Here is a 16,931-nt window from a genome sequence, read left to right as displayed (position 1 = left end):
TGTGTGTGTGTGTGTGTGTGTGTGTGTGTGTGTGTGTGTGTATTTTACGAGATCTCGAATGAGAGGCAGTTTCTTCTTACGATACATGTGCTTTTTGCAGCTAAAAGATTTAAAGTTTTAATGGAATAAAAAAGTCAATAAGATATTAATTTTTTAATAAATTGAGAAAAAGCAGACGTTCAGCGAGATATCTCTTCACTACATGCTATCAACATTCGTCGCACTTCCCCAGGCAAAGAAATCTTTCGACAACCACACACGGGAACCATTGAATATCCTAATTTTAAGGAGGATAATAAAAATAATAATACTCGACACATTTGTCGCAACAACGTTCTGTAGCCTATTTTGCAAAAACAGCTCTTAATATTCACGCAAACACGCGTGCATTGAGTGTGTGTGTATATATATATATATATATGTGTGTGTGTGTGTGTGTGTGTGTGTGTAGATAAGAATATTCAATATGCACAAGTATGTATATTCTCGCGATTCTAGAAATATAATAAATTTTATAAAGGTATGTCGCGTATATATTCGCCTCTGTGTATAGTTTCTCACTAGCGCGATTACAGCCCGAACTGATTTATCGCGGGCGTACGGAACTGCGTGATTGTTTTACGTAAAATACGTATATACGTGGAAGAAAGAATGGCGTGAAACACGTGTTTGATGTCGTCGAGAGTCCCACGTTTCATTAACACTTTGTCTCCAAAGTCGCTCTCCTAACTTTGTCAGAACATTCGACATCCGGTTTTTCTTTGACTTCTGAATAACTACTACCAGAGCCTTCAGCTGATGATGTTTGCGACGTATGTGGTCCGACTTCTTCTAAGGACAATATCTCTGTACCAGTAGGCGAGTAGCTCACGGTAGTCGCTTCACTTGTTGGAGACGTTACGCAGCTGTCACCTACACTCCTACTACGCAGAGTATACCGAGGTTTTTGGAATTGTTGTATATTTAGAGATAAACTGGCCTGTATCGACGTTTTTTCCGAATTCTTCGAAGGGTTGTTTTCGGTTTGTTTCTCAGTTTGTACATCGACATGAGACGGACTTCTGGAACGTGAAACGTGAAGCGGACTCTCTGGATCTGCTGCTAAATCAGACGACAAAATTTTTGAGCTTGCAGCTAATCTACTTGCGCAAGGAGAATACTTGGGCAAATTTATCGTGATTTTGTCAGCGCCTACTGATAGAGATGATCGGCCAAATTTTTTCAATGGACTGCAAGCAGATTTTTTCTTTTTTAATTGCTTTGCGTCATTATAGGAATCTAAGCTTTCGACAGAATCGTTCTTCTCCTGTTCTTTGCATTTGTCAAGATTTCTCTTCATTTTACTCGTACATGTACAATTCCAAGGAAACTTCTTCGTGAGTTCTGTAGTCTTTGTGTGTGTTGTATCGGGCCTTTTAAACTTTGTAATATTATCTACAATTGAGATTTTGTTATAATAACGTTGCCTACTGTCTTTATTACTGTTAACCGAATCCATCGCTGACTCTGTACAATTGTATTTAAATCGAGATCCAGGAGACTTTTTTTCTGTAGGCTGAGTAAGAGTACCTCTGCAATCAGTAATATCCTTTTTAATATCACCAGAAACATTAGAAAATGATGCAACCGATTTCTCTCCAATCGCACATTGTCGACAATCCTCCACAAGTATATCAATTAAAGTTGTGTGAGTTCTTTGACTATCTGTCTTTTTCTGATTATTACCAAATGAATTCTTTAAGCTTCTATGAACAATATTTTTTTGAGCAAAGGGATTTTTCAAATTTTTTGGTAAATAGGTATGTTTCTTGGCGACTTTTCCAGTATGATTCAATTGAAAATTGTGACAATCAGTCACTTTTTCAGTGGTGATGCTCTTTTTCTGGTCTTTGTCTTTTGTGCACGTAGAAGAATCTTTCTGCTTAGAATTCTTATTCTCCGATCTCACACTAGATTTTTTCGAATTACCTTCGACATTTGGATACTCGTCTTTGGAACGTGTTTTCTTGAATGAATCTGAATAATAAGTTTCCTGATTTACAGCCTGCTGCTGATCGCAAAAGAAGAATACATCATCTACAGAAGCGAAAGATGATTCTTCATCACAGGGAAGGACAGGTGTCTTCTCCCCTGTGGGAGGCGACTGCTAGACAAGCTTCTCCGTTGGTGAGCTTGTCGAAATGGAACTGATGGTATTAGAATTGTTGGAAATGGTACGTCCTTGACTGTTCGCATGCATATGGCCCCCTCCCTGTCCTCCCTGACTTTGGGAGAGGCTGAGTCGCCGTCAGTTTATCAATTCCACGCTTACAAATTGTTTCAGTCGTTCGAGGTATTGATTGTATAACTCTACATCATTGTGCCCAGCACCCTGAAAAATACCCAAGATTATTATTATCACATTTATAATGGGACATACATTGGATATTTTATCGATCATAGTGTTTATATTATGCATTTGTATTAAAAAAATTTCATACATATAGCAGTCTTTAATTTAAATATGAAAAGTATAAACAAAGCGTGTGACAACACAATAATATGAGTAAAAAAAACATCAAGAAAATATTAAATATTTTTAATGATATAATATAATTAATTATTTTATAATACCTCAACCCATAATGGTTCCACTGCTCGTGGACATCTTTCGTAAATAGCCAGACCATGGCTAAAGTTTATAACTTCGTCTTCGGTACCGTGAATGACCAGAACAGGAGACGTTACTTTCGGCACTTTATCTATGCTGTAAAGAAATATAGAAAAATTACATTTAGACATTATCACAATGTCAATATATAAAGTAATTTTTATATTAAACCTCGTTAAGTTCTATTTTTTTTCCTATCAATCTTATATATTTTTGAAAATTTATTTATATATTTTTATTTATTATTTTATTTTATTTATACTTTATTTATTATTTTCCTTTTCTGAAATTTATTTACAAGCATATTAAAAAGTTTATTTTAGATAAAAAGTTAAAATTTATGATCGATACGTTACATAGCTGAGTATAGAATCTTTTTTTTTTCTACAAATAAATCATATCTAAAAAAAGGCATTAAAGACATAAATTTTAAATAATTTGTATACATGTAAAATATGTCTACATATAATTACATAAATCAATATATATTGAGAAACAAAAAATATTACATAAGATATTGGCTTTAAATTTAATTAAAAGATTAATTTTAAAAATAAAATCTTTTTATTCAGAATTATATTGCTTGAAAAATCTCAATCCTATGTCTTTTTAGAGACAAAAACTTATATATACGTATATATAATTGTTTCATTTAAAGAGTTATTTATTATAAATAACGTCAACATAAATTTGATAGATACAATTAAATTCCCAACTACTTATTTCCTACATTTTTTTGCAATTTATTATCTCTGCACTTTAACTATTTCAATTTAGAATGGCTTTGCGCAAAAAGTTATCTTCATGTTACGCATACATTATTACCTAATAAATAGAAAATAATAGGAAAGCAAAATAATAAAGAGAAACGATAAAGTATATATGAAGATAGAATAAATAATGTCAAATGACTAGTATAACATTCAAATATATATAATCGGAATTTTTTATTTTCCATTCAGCAGAAGTATTTTTTGAAATGTTGCAACACAATGAAGTATTTTTATACCTCATTATACTAATAGCTAAATGTCACATGTATTTTATAAACACAACAGTGAGTGAAGAAGAAAGTACTATCCACAACTGTTCAAGATATGAAAATTTGGGTAAATAAAAAATAAAAACTGGATTGAAATTGATAAAAGGCTGAAAACACAATTTATAAATAATTATCTTCCATAAATTCAAGTATTTTAGTACTGTAACAAATTTAAATAAGGATGGAAATATAAGGATGAAAACAAAAAGCATGCTTGTTGGACATGCATAATTATGATGTGAAACATGTGAATAGCTTGTTGTGGAATAATAGATGTATTACAGTTGGTGAATTCATAAAACATTTTACACAAATTAGTGTTGAAAATATTGAAATTAGTAAAAAACTAAAATACACTAAAATAAATGCTTGTTGGATATCACAATGGCAGATTTTTTAGTTTGATTACCAAGATCATTTTGAAAAATCTCCTAATAACAAAATATCAAGATTGCAATATTATTAAAAATATCATAAAAAAAATCTGTACGAAACTGATAAGAGAGACGCATTATGACAAGAATGCGAGTTGTAAATGTAGGTTTCATTTACATGAATACATATCCATGTGACACAAATATACATTTGTCGACTGCACATTTGTGTAGCTTTTCAACAAGATAATAATTTTATTATAAAAAAAAAGAAAATATTTTTGAATTAAGCTATTATCGATTTTCTACTAATCACTGTGAATTTCTAATACATACTTGTTAATTATACTATTTTAATGTCTGTAGATTACAATATGGAAAACAATTTTCTAAATGTGTTAAAAGGTGAGAAATAATTTTTGATTGAAAAAAGGATGAGAAATATATGTTGACGCGACTTTTGTGACTTGGACCCTCTCATCTCATTTGATCTGGAACTTGCGTGCTTCCTGTGGTGAAAATATGTTCTGGCCAAGGAGGACATTTCCTGCTTACCTGGTGAAAGCATCAAAGAACCAAGTTCTTTTTGTTTTCGGGAAAGCAACCCGCATCCCGGACATGAGCGGTGAGTGCAGCACTACCGCGCCGACCTCGTATCTCGCAGCAAGATCGACTGTGGGGACAGTGCCAATACTTTGTCCGTAGAGTATTATATTCTCCGGACTGATGCCGTAACGTGTACGTAGTGCGTGCCACGCGGCATCGATGTCCGCGTAGAGGTTCTTCTCGGACGGCTTGCCACCCGATACCCCGTAGCCCGAGTAATCGTAGCTGAATATATTGCAGTTTATCCGCGAGCCGAGCCCAAGGTAGAAACTCGACATCTGGCCGAGATCGACAGCATTCCCGTGCGAAAAGAGAATGGTGAAACGCGCGGTCGCCGAGCAACGTACGAATAGGCATGCTATGCGGTTGCCGCGCGACGTCCTCGCATAGAAACCTTCCACCGACTCCTTCTCGCGTTCGGTATACTGCCACTCGGCGCGTTCCGAGAGAGAAATGGAGAACTTGGAGCCCTCGTCCTCGACAAACGTGTACGTGGGCTCGGGCGGTAGGAAGGCTAATTTGTCTGCGATTCTGGACGGGCAGGGCGGACAACAGAACAGGCAACACAGTTCACTCAGACTTAACCCGTTCATCGTGTAGCGCAAAGCGCACCGGATGAACTGCACACTAAACTAAACGCGGCGGCCGCGCCGTCTCTCTTCTCTTTTATCACCCCCTGTTATCTCCCTCTGGCGAAGCTTCGGCATGGAGCTCTCCAGCGTCCTGGGCTCAATCAAATTCAATCAAATCGAGTCGATTGATCCGGCGAAGAGGCGCGTCGTTGTCGCGCGAGATCGAAACGGAAATCTCGATTTTTCATCACCCTAATGAATCACTCGCGGCGTCATTTGTTATCGGTAATGTAATGAGAATCGTTCACGATTGCTCACAATGATTCAGCCATGACGGCTCGTGGTGAGACAGACGGACCATTTCTCTCCCACCTTCAAGTTGCCTCGTTCTTTCTCTCGCCTCTTCTCTTTTGCCAACACCGTGTCCCCACTCACTCCACGTTGCGTACTTTCATTGTGCGAGGTGAGAGACAAAGCGCGAGACAGAGACGAGAGCCACCATCCACTTTGCTCGCGTCACATTCCCATTTCCCATTCGACAGCTCGGACTGCTCCGACTACTCGGAGTGGCTCGGCTCGGAGTCGGAAGTGCTGGAACTCGGAACTCGGAGCAGTTCGGTGCCACCGAAGCTTCACCGATCACCGATGCTTCTCTCGTCTCGTCTCGTCTCGTCTCGTCTCGTCTAGCCTCGTCTCGTCACCGTTGTCGTTATCGTTGTCGTTGTCGGCTGTCGGGCGTCAAACGATGACAGTCGATCAACTCCGATCAACTCCGACCAGCCCCGACGTGCCCCCTTCTTTTTTAGTCGCGTTTGCATTCAACTGCACTTGTCTCAAGCTTGCTTACGGATGATTCGCTGATGCTGTACCGAGATTCATCTGGGATCATATTCTCGAAAAATATCGCCATATTCACGAAAATATACGAAAATATTATATAGTATACGTCACGTATACTATATTATAGCAAAGAGAAAGGGTGCTTTCCAAGTGACACAAGTCTATACAATACACATATCGTTCTTCTTTCTTATCATTCAGAGAATAATAAAGATAGAACGATATATATGTTTCCTGGTGTCACCAAATTCGAAAACACCCGATATTTTTCAAGACTAAGACACTTGTTTGCGTGAAACTTTTATCTTTTTTTTTTATAGCCATCGATTAACCGACCAATCACGGGACAGGACACAGCAACGTGTCCACGATGTTAGAAATCAACCAATGCGCTTGAATTATGTTTCCGAATTATTCAAATTTGATTTGTTAATTCTTTCTCTGTCCAAAATTTTAGATCGATTTCTAACATCGTGAAATACAATTTTAAGACGCCATAAAATCAGAGAACTATATTAGCATCTTAAAATATTACTTAAATGAAATAAGATCAAACACTGTGTACCGACTTTTTCTAAAGCTGTTTCCTCACATCGGAGTAACGAGAAACTTTTTATTGTTTGCTATCACTAAATATTTCAAAATTATGAAACACATGTCAATCAAAAAAAGTTAATCTACGATGCGCTCTTTATTTCTTATTTCTTGATTTTTACTATTTTTTACCATTTGCCTCCTATTCTTTTTCTGTTTTCATTTTTTCTGTCATCCAAGATAAAAGTTGACCAACTTTCGAAAGAGACAAGAAACATATATGATAAGATAACCTGTACACAGCACACAGATTATTTCAGCAATATTGATACAATACATTTGCAAATATTGCAGCAACGTTGCCATTCATTATGCACTGCATAAGCAGAGAGAAACCTGAGAAAGGCCATGTCAGCCTTTTTTTCTGTTACCGTCGTAATTGCACGTACACTATCGCCAGTACATGTCCAGTTTAGAAATTACGTGACTACATACTATATTTTCTGACACTATATTTGATAAAATCGTATCGTCGAAAGTAGATGTGGTTCGTCTCTGTACTAAATCCTCAAGACAAAAGTCGTGCCGACTATCCATAAGAGGGATAGTTTAATGGATCCTTGAACGAAAAAATTTTAATTTCTGTTGAATTTTAATAAACGAAATTGAAAGTTCAAACAAGTCAATTTAATGAATTTTGTCTTATATAAATAAAATATTTATCTTGTAATATCTTATAAAATAACGAAGTTATGTTTCTTTATAAGTAATATAGGAATTGAACAAGTGCCAGAGATGGCACAAAGCAAAGCGCGAAATGTATGACGATATCCGTTTGTCAAAATCGTGTAAAATACGAATAATTGAATATAATTAAAGTAAATATTTTTCATATGCGACAGTTGGATATCCGAACGGCAAACAGTGAGGGGTGGGAAAGTCAAGCGTGCCGCGCGGCAAGGTGGTTGACTACGTCATCACTTCAGCATGCGCTCGGCGATCTCGAAGGGAGACGTGTTTTACGAGTCGCATTAAATTCGCGAAAATTAAAAGATATCAATAAACGCGAATTGATCAATATTCATAATTTGCAACTGGTACTTATCCTCTTTAATGATCATGAATGATAGCACGTCGAGAGCTTTGTATAACACTCTCAATTTTCGGATCGAAAGCGTACGATGCATGAATTTAAATTCATTGAATTATCGGATAGTACAATTAAAATAATAAATATTTTATTCTTTTATTAAAAATACATATTTTAAATAAAATTGTTTTAAATACGACCAACCTGACTAAAAGGACTTATTTAAAAAAAAAAGGTATAAAGACTTTATATTACATGAAACAAAGTAAAATCCAATTAATATTTCACCATGGAATTGATGAAATAATTTCTCATATCGATTTTCTCAAAACTTAGCTGCAGTTTAGATTTAGTGGCGCGTCATTTAATGTAATTATCGTGATACATACATTGAAGAACATATATTTAATATTTATTTTATAATTTCAAATATTTCGTATCAACTAATACGTTGACAAAAGACAAGAGATAAAGAGTGCTTTTTGCTTATAATGTAGTCCTTTTTTTGACAAAATTTGATTTTATCGATAGTATCAGAAAATGTATGTAATCATGTAGTTTTCTCAAACTGAAAATGGATGTACTGGCAGTAGTGTACGTGCAATTTCGACAGTAACAGGAAAAAGGCTAGCATGGCCTCTCTCAGATTTCTCTCTGATATAAGAAAACGATTGTCAATAAAACAGTTACAAAAAGGGAAAGCCGCAATAGCAAGCAAAAAATAAACACAGGAAACAAAGAGTACATTGTAGACAAGTTATAATTTATAGTTAATGTTTTTAAAATATAGCTGTTTAGAGAATGATTATTCTGCAAGGAACAACACTACATTATAGAAATTTTAATAATTAGCAAAACTAGTAGATCACTAATTACTAGCCTAAAGAGTGGGCTTTGAAATAATAAGTAATGTGTACACAATTTATATTGTTCAGTACAATATAAGCCAACAATTTATTTGGATTACTTTATATTAATTACGCAATACACAGAGAGCATGATTAGTAACTTAGCATTATTTCATTTTATTCCTCTCACAACATACATATGTATGTATTACATTATACATATACATGTGTTACATATTTGTCATATCAGAAGATAACAGACAGTACAATTAGTTTATCAACTTTATCTAATCAAATTTATAAACATAGACTTTAGATTTGTACTTATCTATAAACAAATATTTACACAAACAAATTTTATGTACAATTTCTTCATTCATATTTAAATATTAATATCAAAAGTAAAGAATAATATTACATGTATTCAAATGTTTGTTAATAAAACGCAAATAAAAAAATAAAGATTGATACAAAAATTATATTAATTGCAACTAAATCCTAACTTTAATCTAGATCATACCAAAATAATACTGAGTTACACAATATGCATTGGCATTTCCTACTGATCATTTATCGATGATCAGTATGAATATGATTTACATAATATGCTATGTAGATATTATATAAATGAGATTGTATTATATAAAAATATTTTCTCCTCATTCTGACTTATATAGATTGCATTCATCAAAAAAAGCAGCTTTGCAACTGTTGTAAAATTCCTGAATATGATTGGTTCATACATTTAAATCCAGTCAGAAACTACAGAAAAGACTAATCATATTAAAGAATTTTACAACAGTTGCAAAGCTGCTTTTTTCTCCTAAACAGTCATTATCTTATAAAAAAAATACTATAAAAAATGTACCTTATATTCATTATTTCAACCTTGTAAATCACTCACAAAATTAAGATTTATATATACCTAATAAGACACCATTAGTTACAACATCTGAAAGACTGCTAGTAGAATCAGCTAGGACATATGGATCACAATGAAAAGTCAAGACTGGATGATGTCCCAAAGTATTTGGATGATTATGCGCTGAATTGTCTGCAGCTTTATGTATTCTTGAAAAATTAAAAAATGACAAAATTAAACTTTATTATGTTACAATATTTATAAAATATTTTCAAACATTAAATTTCATTCTGTTAATATATATTTACTATATATATATAAATGATATATAATAAAATTAAATTATTTTGTCATAAACTCTCTATAAATAAAAAATATAATATACTCATTTTTCTTCTCTATAAATTTAATCCACTTGAACCACGAACCTATGATGGAACGTAGCTTCTTGGCTTTCTATACCCAGAAAATTGAGAACTTGTTGTTTTGTTGCTAATAGACTTAGCGTTTTTTGTATATATAATTCCAAAGCAGCTCGTCGTTGTTCCAATACTTTCGGATGCGAGTTTCTTACTCTCTTCGGTGGAAATGGTGCAATATCTGAATTATCCTTCTTCAACTGAAAAAGAATTTTAAAAAAGCTTAAATTCTTTTGTATAATATATTGTTATTCAATAAATACAAAATATATTAAAAACATATTTTATAATAAAAATATTGTAATAAAACAAATATAGTTGGAAAAAAGGATAATTATAAAGTTTACTGTGTTTAGCTACAGCACTTACAAAATTAATAAAATTAAGAGTAATTATTCAGGAATTAATCCCTCCCTTCCACCCTCTTCCTTGTATTACAAATTAATATGGAAAGGGGCTTATTCAATATGTTTTTGCACGAAATGAACGAATCTGGCAAAAAATATCGCTCTCCTTCGCAAACCGAAATATTAATTGTTAAAGTAATTGTTAACAGATATTCAAGTTAGAAAATTTGTCATATTGATGACATAGAGGGTTACACAAATTCTCTGTTTTATAAACATAAATTTGTTTTAAAGAGAAACAAATTTTCTGCCTTAATAACAAATTAATTTCTAAATAATTGTTGTTTTTACAGTAGAAAATTTTTAAAGCAAAGAATTTGTTTTTAAAATGGAGAATTTGTATGATTAAAGGAGAAAGAATTATTCTAGCCTCATTTTTACATGATTTTATGCCTCGAACACATTTTCTAACCTGAATAGTCAACTTTAACAATATCTCGATTTGCGGGGAGATGCGCAAAGCGACACTTTTTTTTTTGCTAAATTCATTCATTTTATGCACAAATGCGTCCAATAAGCCTAACTTTATTGATTTTTGAGGTGTTACAGCTAAACTATAATTACAAAAAAAAAGTAGATCATATGAATTTTTTTATATGCATCAATTATTAATAATTAACACTTTTGTAATGTACCTTGCGATGTAACGCACTAAATTCGCTGTATCTTCTCTCGATGAAATGTCGAGTACCAGTCTTTGACTCCAAAACCTCGATACAGTAAACATAATAGGGTTTGCCGTGTGACACATCAGCTAAACGGTAACCGTTAATAAAAGCTTCGTACATTGCATCGCTAACACTTTCCGGAAGTAATAATATTTTATATAAAATACTTATATGTACAACAAATTTACATATAAAAGGTTAGAAATTAAATCTAATGATCTTTAGTATCAGAAAAATCTGAGATGACACTATGACAGCCTTTTTCTTATCGAAATCGCTCATACACTATCGCCAGTATCCATTTTCGATTTAGCAACTACGTGCTACATCCATTTTCTGACTCTGTTGATAGTACAGAGAATTTCTTTGGTAACAGAAAAAACTAAAAAGCCGGCAGCAGGTACCACTTATCTTTCGTTTCTGCCTGTCGCAATGAGGTTTATCTATCTTCGCGAAATGCACAATTCCAAATTCCAAAAAATATTGAAATTTTTCGCGCGTAATTACCCTTATACATATACTCTAATCGATAAAGCTAGTCACACACATTTTTAAACATGAGATTTAAAAAACATGAGGCATAAGAAAATAAACTAATCAGAGTCCTTTATGGGAAGAAAAAAAATAAAAGACTTTGATTGGTTCATTCTCTTATCCATTATGTGTTATGCGTTATGCAAAAGTCTATGCTTCTCTAATCTAATCGTAACTGTAACAATCGAGCAACACGATTGGCCGAAAACCTAAGGCCGGAATCAGACTATGTATTGAAGAATGAGATTGAAGGTTAAAAGATTGAAGTTTGACCAATTAGACCAAAATTTCTTTATCCTCATTGATGAAATTTCAATCTTTAATCTTTAATCTCAATCTTCAATGCATAATCTGATTCCGGCCTTAGTGTTACTGTCACGGAAAGTGTGTGTGACTAGCTTAAGTTACCGGTAAGTTACCGCCGATCCAATGAGCGCTCAAAAACGTATCCGCAGCGATTCACCGCGATCAGTGGATGCATTCAGTAGGTGCATCCAAAAACACGATTACTCGCTGAGAGCTCAATGAGCTCTCTTTTACCTGTTTGGTCTACATTTTTAGATCTAATGGAATATGCCAATCAAATGCAAGAACTCACTGAGCGCTCGTGCTTCTGGATGCACCTAGTACTACTACAACCGCTTTCTGAGCGTTCAGTAAGCTCTTGCATCTGATTGGCATATTTCGTTAGAACTAAAAATATAGACCAAACAGATACAAGAGCTTACTCGGCGCTCAGTAAGGCTGCATTCGGAAATATTATCCGACTGTCCCTGTATCGTTTTATCCTTCTTGTTCACCAAATAAGAATAAAATAATACATCCCTGATATTTCCAAACGCAGCGTAAGCGGTCTGTAAGTACTGAATGCACCCATTGGTTGGCACGCGGTTGGTGAAGTTCGAGGTCACATAAATAGTGCGTAACTTGCAGTGACATGTTTTTGTCAGTTTTTGCGATTCGGCCAGAGGATAGGAGTTGTTAAGGGTACGTCTGTTATATTATGACCTGTTACATTGGAATAATTCGCCTTCCTGGCTTCGTATCAGTATAATCCGTTACTTATTATTATCTTTCCTCTTAGAAATAATACTTTATCGCATCGAAGAATCCCTATCGAAAAAAATGACGAGAAACGGCTGGAAAGGATTATTACTTGGAACTATTTACCAACGAGGTAATTAATAATTACATTATATTAATATTTTTATACGCGACGCGAGAAATGTTTAAGAGCAGAACTTATCGTTTTTAGGCTCTCAAAGAATTTTAAAATGTTTTAGGCTACAGTTTAATATGATACAAAGTATTTCCGATAACATTTTAAATTTCGCGTAGTGTAGATTCTAGTAGTACTAATACCGTGATTATTCGATCGAAAGTATTTTTCTTAATACTCGTTTGGTTGAAAAGCAAGACGCATTAAAACGGTCGTCCTGCCAAGTCTCGCGTCGCTTTTTGTTGCGTGAAGTTGTCTGTTTGACAACAGAACTGATCGCGCGGGAAACAACGCCGCTTAAATTTCGATTGCGTTCACATTTCATTTGCAAAATATGGCGGATAGGGGATGAGACGGTGAAACGGACCGACTGTCAAACGAGTGGCATGCGATCAAATACAGTAATTAAAACCTATATAAAACTTATATCTGTAAACTACTAATAACCATTTTTCGATATTTATCAAATCGATATTATATTTATACTAATGCGTAACTATTGAGTGCTTTCCATTTGATAACGCAAGTTCTAACTTTCTTCACATTCAGAGAGTGAACAAAGATAGAACGACACTCATGTCGATATTCATATGTCATCAAATAAAAAATAGAAAGCACCCATAGATTCAGTATTTGTATGCTGATGATCCATTCGAACGCGTATTTCATAAAACTTGTTCAAAAGTATATCGCCGTGAATAATTAATAAGATTTTCCTATCAATGTACAGTATAAAAATAATGATTATCACATAAAAGACGAGCAGACTGTTATATATATGCTCACCTGCTTTTATGATAATTATTATTTCCATATCTCGAGATATATCTGATGCTCGAAATACGAAAGATTCATGAACGCGATGCCAAGAATGACAAGCGCAGCAACGTCGCGTCATTCGCGCTGCTTTGGCTTGGTGCATGAAATTAACCCGCAAAAACGAAAATCTTTTGCCATCTTAATTACATATACGCTTCCTTTACAGATTGTGATAGACATGAGATAGACATGAGATGGACCCAACCCTGAGACGAGTGGCATCGTGATTAAATGGTAATTGGAACTTATATTGTACTTGTATCTGCCCTGATGAAAATAAAAATCAGAGCGTAAGTCGAATGTAACAAAAGTGTAAACGAAACTTCTAGGAAGCGAAAATTGAAACATCAAAATATAAAAAAAGCTTAAATGTTTTTTTTACATTTTATTCCAATTTTCGCTTTCTAGAAGTTTTGTTCATGCTTCTGTTACTTTTTCATTACATCCGATTTACGTTCCGATTTTTATTTTCATCAGGGCATTGTTTATTATGCAACACTTATGTCCGTTTCTACCAATGTAGATTAACTTTAATCTTGGTTCAACTTATTCTTTTTCTAGTTCTAAAGATTAAAAAAAGACGAAGAGTTCGTGGAAATAGACATTAATTCATGCAATTATAGATTCAATATTTACTAAGGTCCGAGAGAGAGAGAGAGAGAGAGAGAGAGATCACACGAGAAATGAAATCACTTTGACATATTAATTATATTTATGTTTTATTTGCAGAATGCGACAGATACAAGACGGATCGGTTTCAAATGAGAGGTGTCGATGATTTCTTGAATTGGTAAGCAAAGTTTATATTAATTTTATATCTATTCTTACAATATCTAACAATATCTAACAAAATGTAAAACATTAATAATTCAACAAATAATTTGAACATGTACTTCATAATTATGCAACTGAATAGCGCTGCCATGTCGCTTTTGACACGTAAAGTTGAACGCCTAAAAAACTTTCGCCATCTAATTGTTATTTGTGCATTCAAATGTTTAAATTTCTTTTGTAAAATATCGCGAGTATCGACAAATTTCCTCCATTCTTATAATATTTTTCTGTTGTCGCAATACAAACTCATCACATAATTAATATCGACATATACGAAGTACGATATGATCACATAATATTTAGTAATTATTTGCAACTGTACTTAATTTTAACAAACGATTTCTTTCAATTTAATAGATGCTGTCTACATATTACAAAGCAAACAATGGGAAGAGAAGAGAGGTAGAAAAGCAGGCTTGATAACTGTGTAGGAAGAGGAGGAGGCTTAGGAAAAGCATTATCGGACATTGATGGAGCAACTTTACGGTGAGCAAGTTTACTCTTGTGATAAAAATTAGTCCTATCTTCCCATCAGGTTATTTTATTTCGATGATGAAAAATAATAATTAAAGAAAAAAAATCGAAAATATTATGAAAGTTTATTTTTATAAAGACAATTTTGAAAATATATAAATAAAAAATTATTGAAAAATTCAATGTACATGTATGAAAGTTATTTTTTGATTTATTGATTATTTTGTATGCTATTTTAATATGGATCTTATGTTTGTATGTTACAACAGAATCATTGTAACTATGATAACTACTATGGTAACTACTCCACTACTACGCATCATTCGGTGAGTGACAAACTTTAATGAGGTGATGAATCTGTGAAAAATGTAGCAAACAACTATCGTATCGACATTATTTAATATATTAGAAATGAATATAACGTTTCATGGATTCGTTACCTTAAAATGGATGAACTACAAAAAATTATGATACATATTCAATCTTGGATTTTTCTATCGCTATTTGTCAACTTGATGTGTATTGTATTTGAAATAATGTGTTTATACTCGTACAAATATAAAGAAAGAAAACGAAATAGAATTTAATGGTCATTTAGCTAATATAATTAAATACAATTAAAAGAAACAAAATAAGGATTTGAATACTTTTAATTTTATTGAATTATTAATTGTTTTATACATATTCAATTTTTTAATTTAAAAGAATATCGAATTAAAGTTTCTTTCTTCAAACAATACAAATCAGAAAAAATATTTACACTTAGAGTTGAATTTTAACAAAAATAAGTTTTATGAGTATAAGAAAATATAAATTATTGAAATAAGAAAAAAATAAAGTTCATATAAATAAAATACTGTGAATTTTAAAATATAAAACCTTCACAGATTTCGTTTAAAGAAAATTAATACGGAATATTCACATATGAATGTGACATAAAAATAGAGAACTATATTATATATATATATATATATAGAGCAAAACTTAAATGAGTTAGACATATATTTTCTTTAATTCTATTCCAAATATTCATCCAAGATTAAATATGCTATAAATTGGTGCAAGAAAAAAATATATATATTTAAAAATATTTTTTGAATGTGTATAAATAAGAAAATTGTCCTATACAAAAAAGAAACAATATTGTATAACGATTGATTAAACTTAACTTACACTTATTTATACATATGATGCGATAACAGATAACTATAAAATAAATAATCAATTCTTGAACATTTAAGCGTCAATTTTAACATAATAATTTATAGCCTATTCATTTGGTTGACAAAATAAATTTATAACAAATAAAACAAAATAATTTATATAAGACCCTGTAAGTTATTTGTCGCGGAAACGTTTTAAATTATATTAAGATTTCCATTAAAATTTTTCTATAAAAAGATAGTTAACTTATATTTAATACATATTATAACTAGATACAATAACGATATAAAAGCAACTAATAAGATAAGGAGTATACAAGTCACAACGTAAAGTTTTTTTGCGCGGTCGTTATATTTAATTGAACGTACAGGATGTTTGGAAAATAATGATAAGTCTTTTGCATAGGAACAGAATGGACTAAACTGAGAAGAAAAGTTGTCTACCATTTTGCAATTTTCGCAATAGTTAATATGATATTAATTGCTAAAAATTGTCGAAAATTCGATCTTTAATAATTTTTTACTCAAATACTTTCAACTTTACAAAAAAAAAAATATAAGATATAAAAATTGTTTATTTTCTTTTCATAGAGCTTTAAGAATTTTTTCAGAATTTTTTTAGAATTTTTTAATACTGTATTTTCTCATGTTGATAAAAATAAGAATATGCAGTACTACAAAGTTGATAAAAATTCTGAAAAAAATTTCTTAAAACTCTATGAGAAGAAAATAAACAGTTTTTGTCCCTTGCAGTTTTTTTGTAAAGTTGATAGTATTTGACTAAAAAATTATTGAAGACCAATTTTCGACAATTTTTAGTAATTAATATCTTATTAACTATTGCTAAAAATCGTAAAATGGTGGTAGAGGATTTTTCTTAATTTAGTCCATTCTGCCTCTATGCGAAAGATTTATCTGCGCCTATGCGGTCCGAATAGTGAGATCGTTGTAATACGTGCCCAATTCTCGCCACGTT

General features: G+C 32.5%; 3 protein-coding genes across 4 annotated transcripts; all 3 read right to left on the bottom strand.

Annotated features, from left to right (window-relative positions):
• Positions 1–8: 8 nt before the first annotated feature.
• On the bottom strand, positions 9–2,239 carry LOC108745916. The gene is made up of 2 exons (XM_018482340.1): positions 2,218–2,239; positions 9–2,130 (listed from the first exon to the last, which is right to left on the bottom strand). Exons 1-2 carry the CDS (start codon positions 2,237–2,239, stop codon positions 698–700), a joined length of 1,455 nt encoding a protein of 484 aa, XP_018337842.1. The 3' UTR covers positions 9–697.
• LOC108746883 (protein ABHD17B) lies at positions 2,130–12,885 on the bottom strand. Of its 2 annotated transcripts, XM_018483946.1 has the most exons (4): positions 12,876–12,885; positions 4,622–5,395; positions 2,614–2,746; positions 2,288–2,371 (listed from the first exon to the last, which is right to left on the bottom strand). In XM_018483946.1, the coding sequence occupies exons 2-4, from the start codon at positions 5,263–5,265 to the stop codon at positions 2,288–2,290; spliced, it is 861 nt and encodes a 286-aa protein (XP_018339448.1). In that variant the 5' UTR covers positions 5,266–5,395; positions 12,876–12,885. The 2 variants fall into 2 exon arrangements, with proteins under 2 accessions (XP_018339458.1, XP_018339448.1); XM_018483956.1 differs by lacking the exon at positions 12,876–12,885 and having other exon boundaries at positions 2,130–2,371; positions 4,622–5,265.
• On the bottom strand, positions 9,429–11,171 carry LOC108746891 (sorting nexin-24-like). The gene is made up of 3 exons (XM_018483969.1): positions 10,880–11,171; positions 9,847–10,037; positions 9,429–9,627 (listed from the first exon to the last, which is right to left on the bottom strand). The coding sequence occupies exons 1-3, from the start codon at positions 11,030–11,032 to the stop codon at positions 9,465–9,467; spliced, it is 507 nt and encodes a 168-aa protein (XP_018339471.1). The 5' UTR covers positions 11,033–11,171; the 3' UTR covers positions 9,429–9,464.
• Positions 12,886–16,931: the final 4,046 nt, after the last annotated feature.

This window comes from Trachymyrmex septentrionalis, unplaced genomic scaffold (genome assembly GCF_001594115.1).
Source record: "Trachymyrmex septentrionalis isolate Tsep2-gDNA-1 unplaced genomic scaffold, Tsep1.0 scaffold107, whole genome shotgun sequence".
Classification (NCBI taxonomy): domain Eukaryota; kingdom Metazoa; phylum Arthropoda; class Insecta; order Hymenoptera; family Formicidae; genus Trachymyrmex; species Trachymyrmex septentrionalis.
This window is presented reverse-complemented; position numbering and strand designations above follow the sequence as displayed.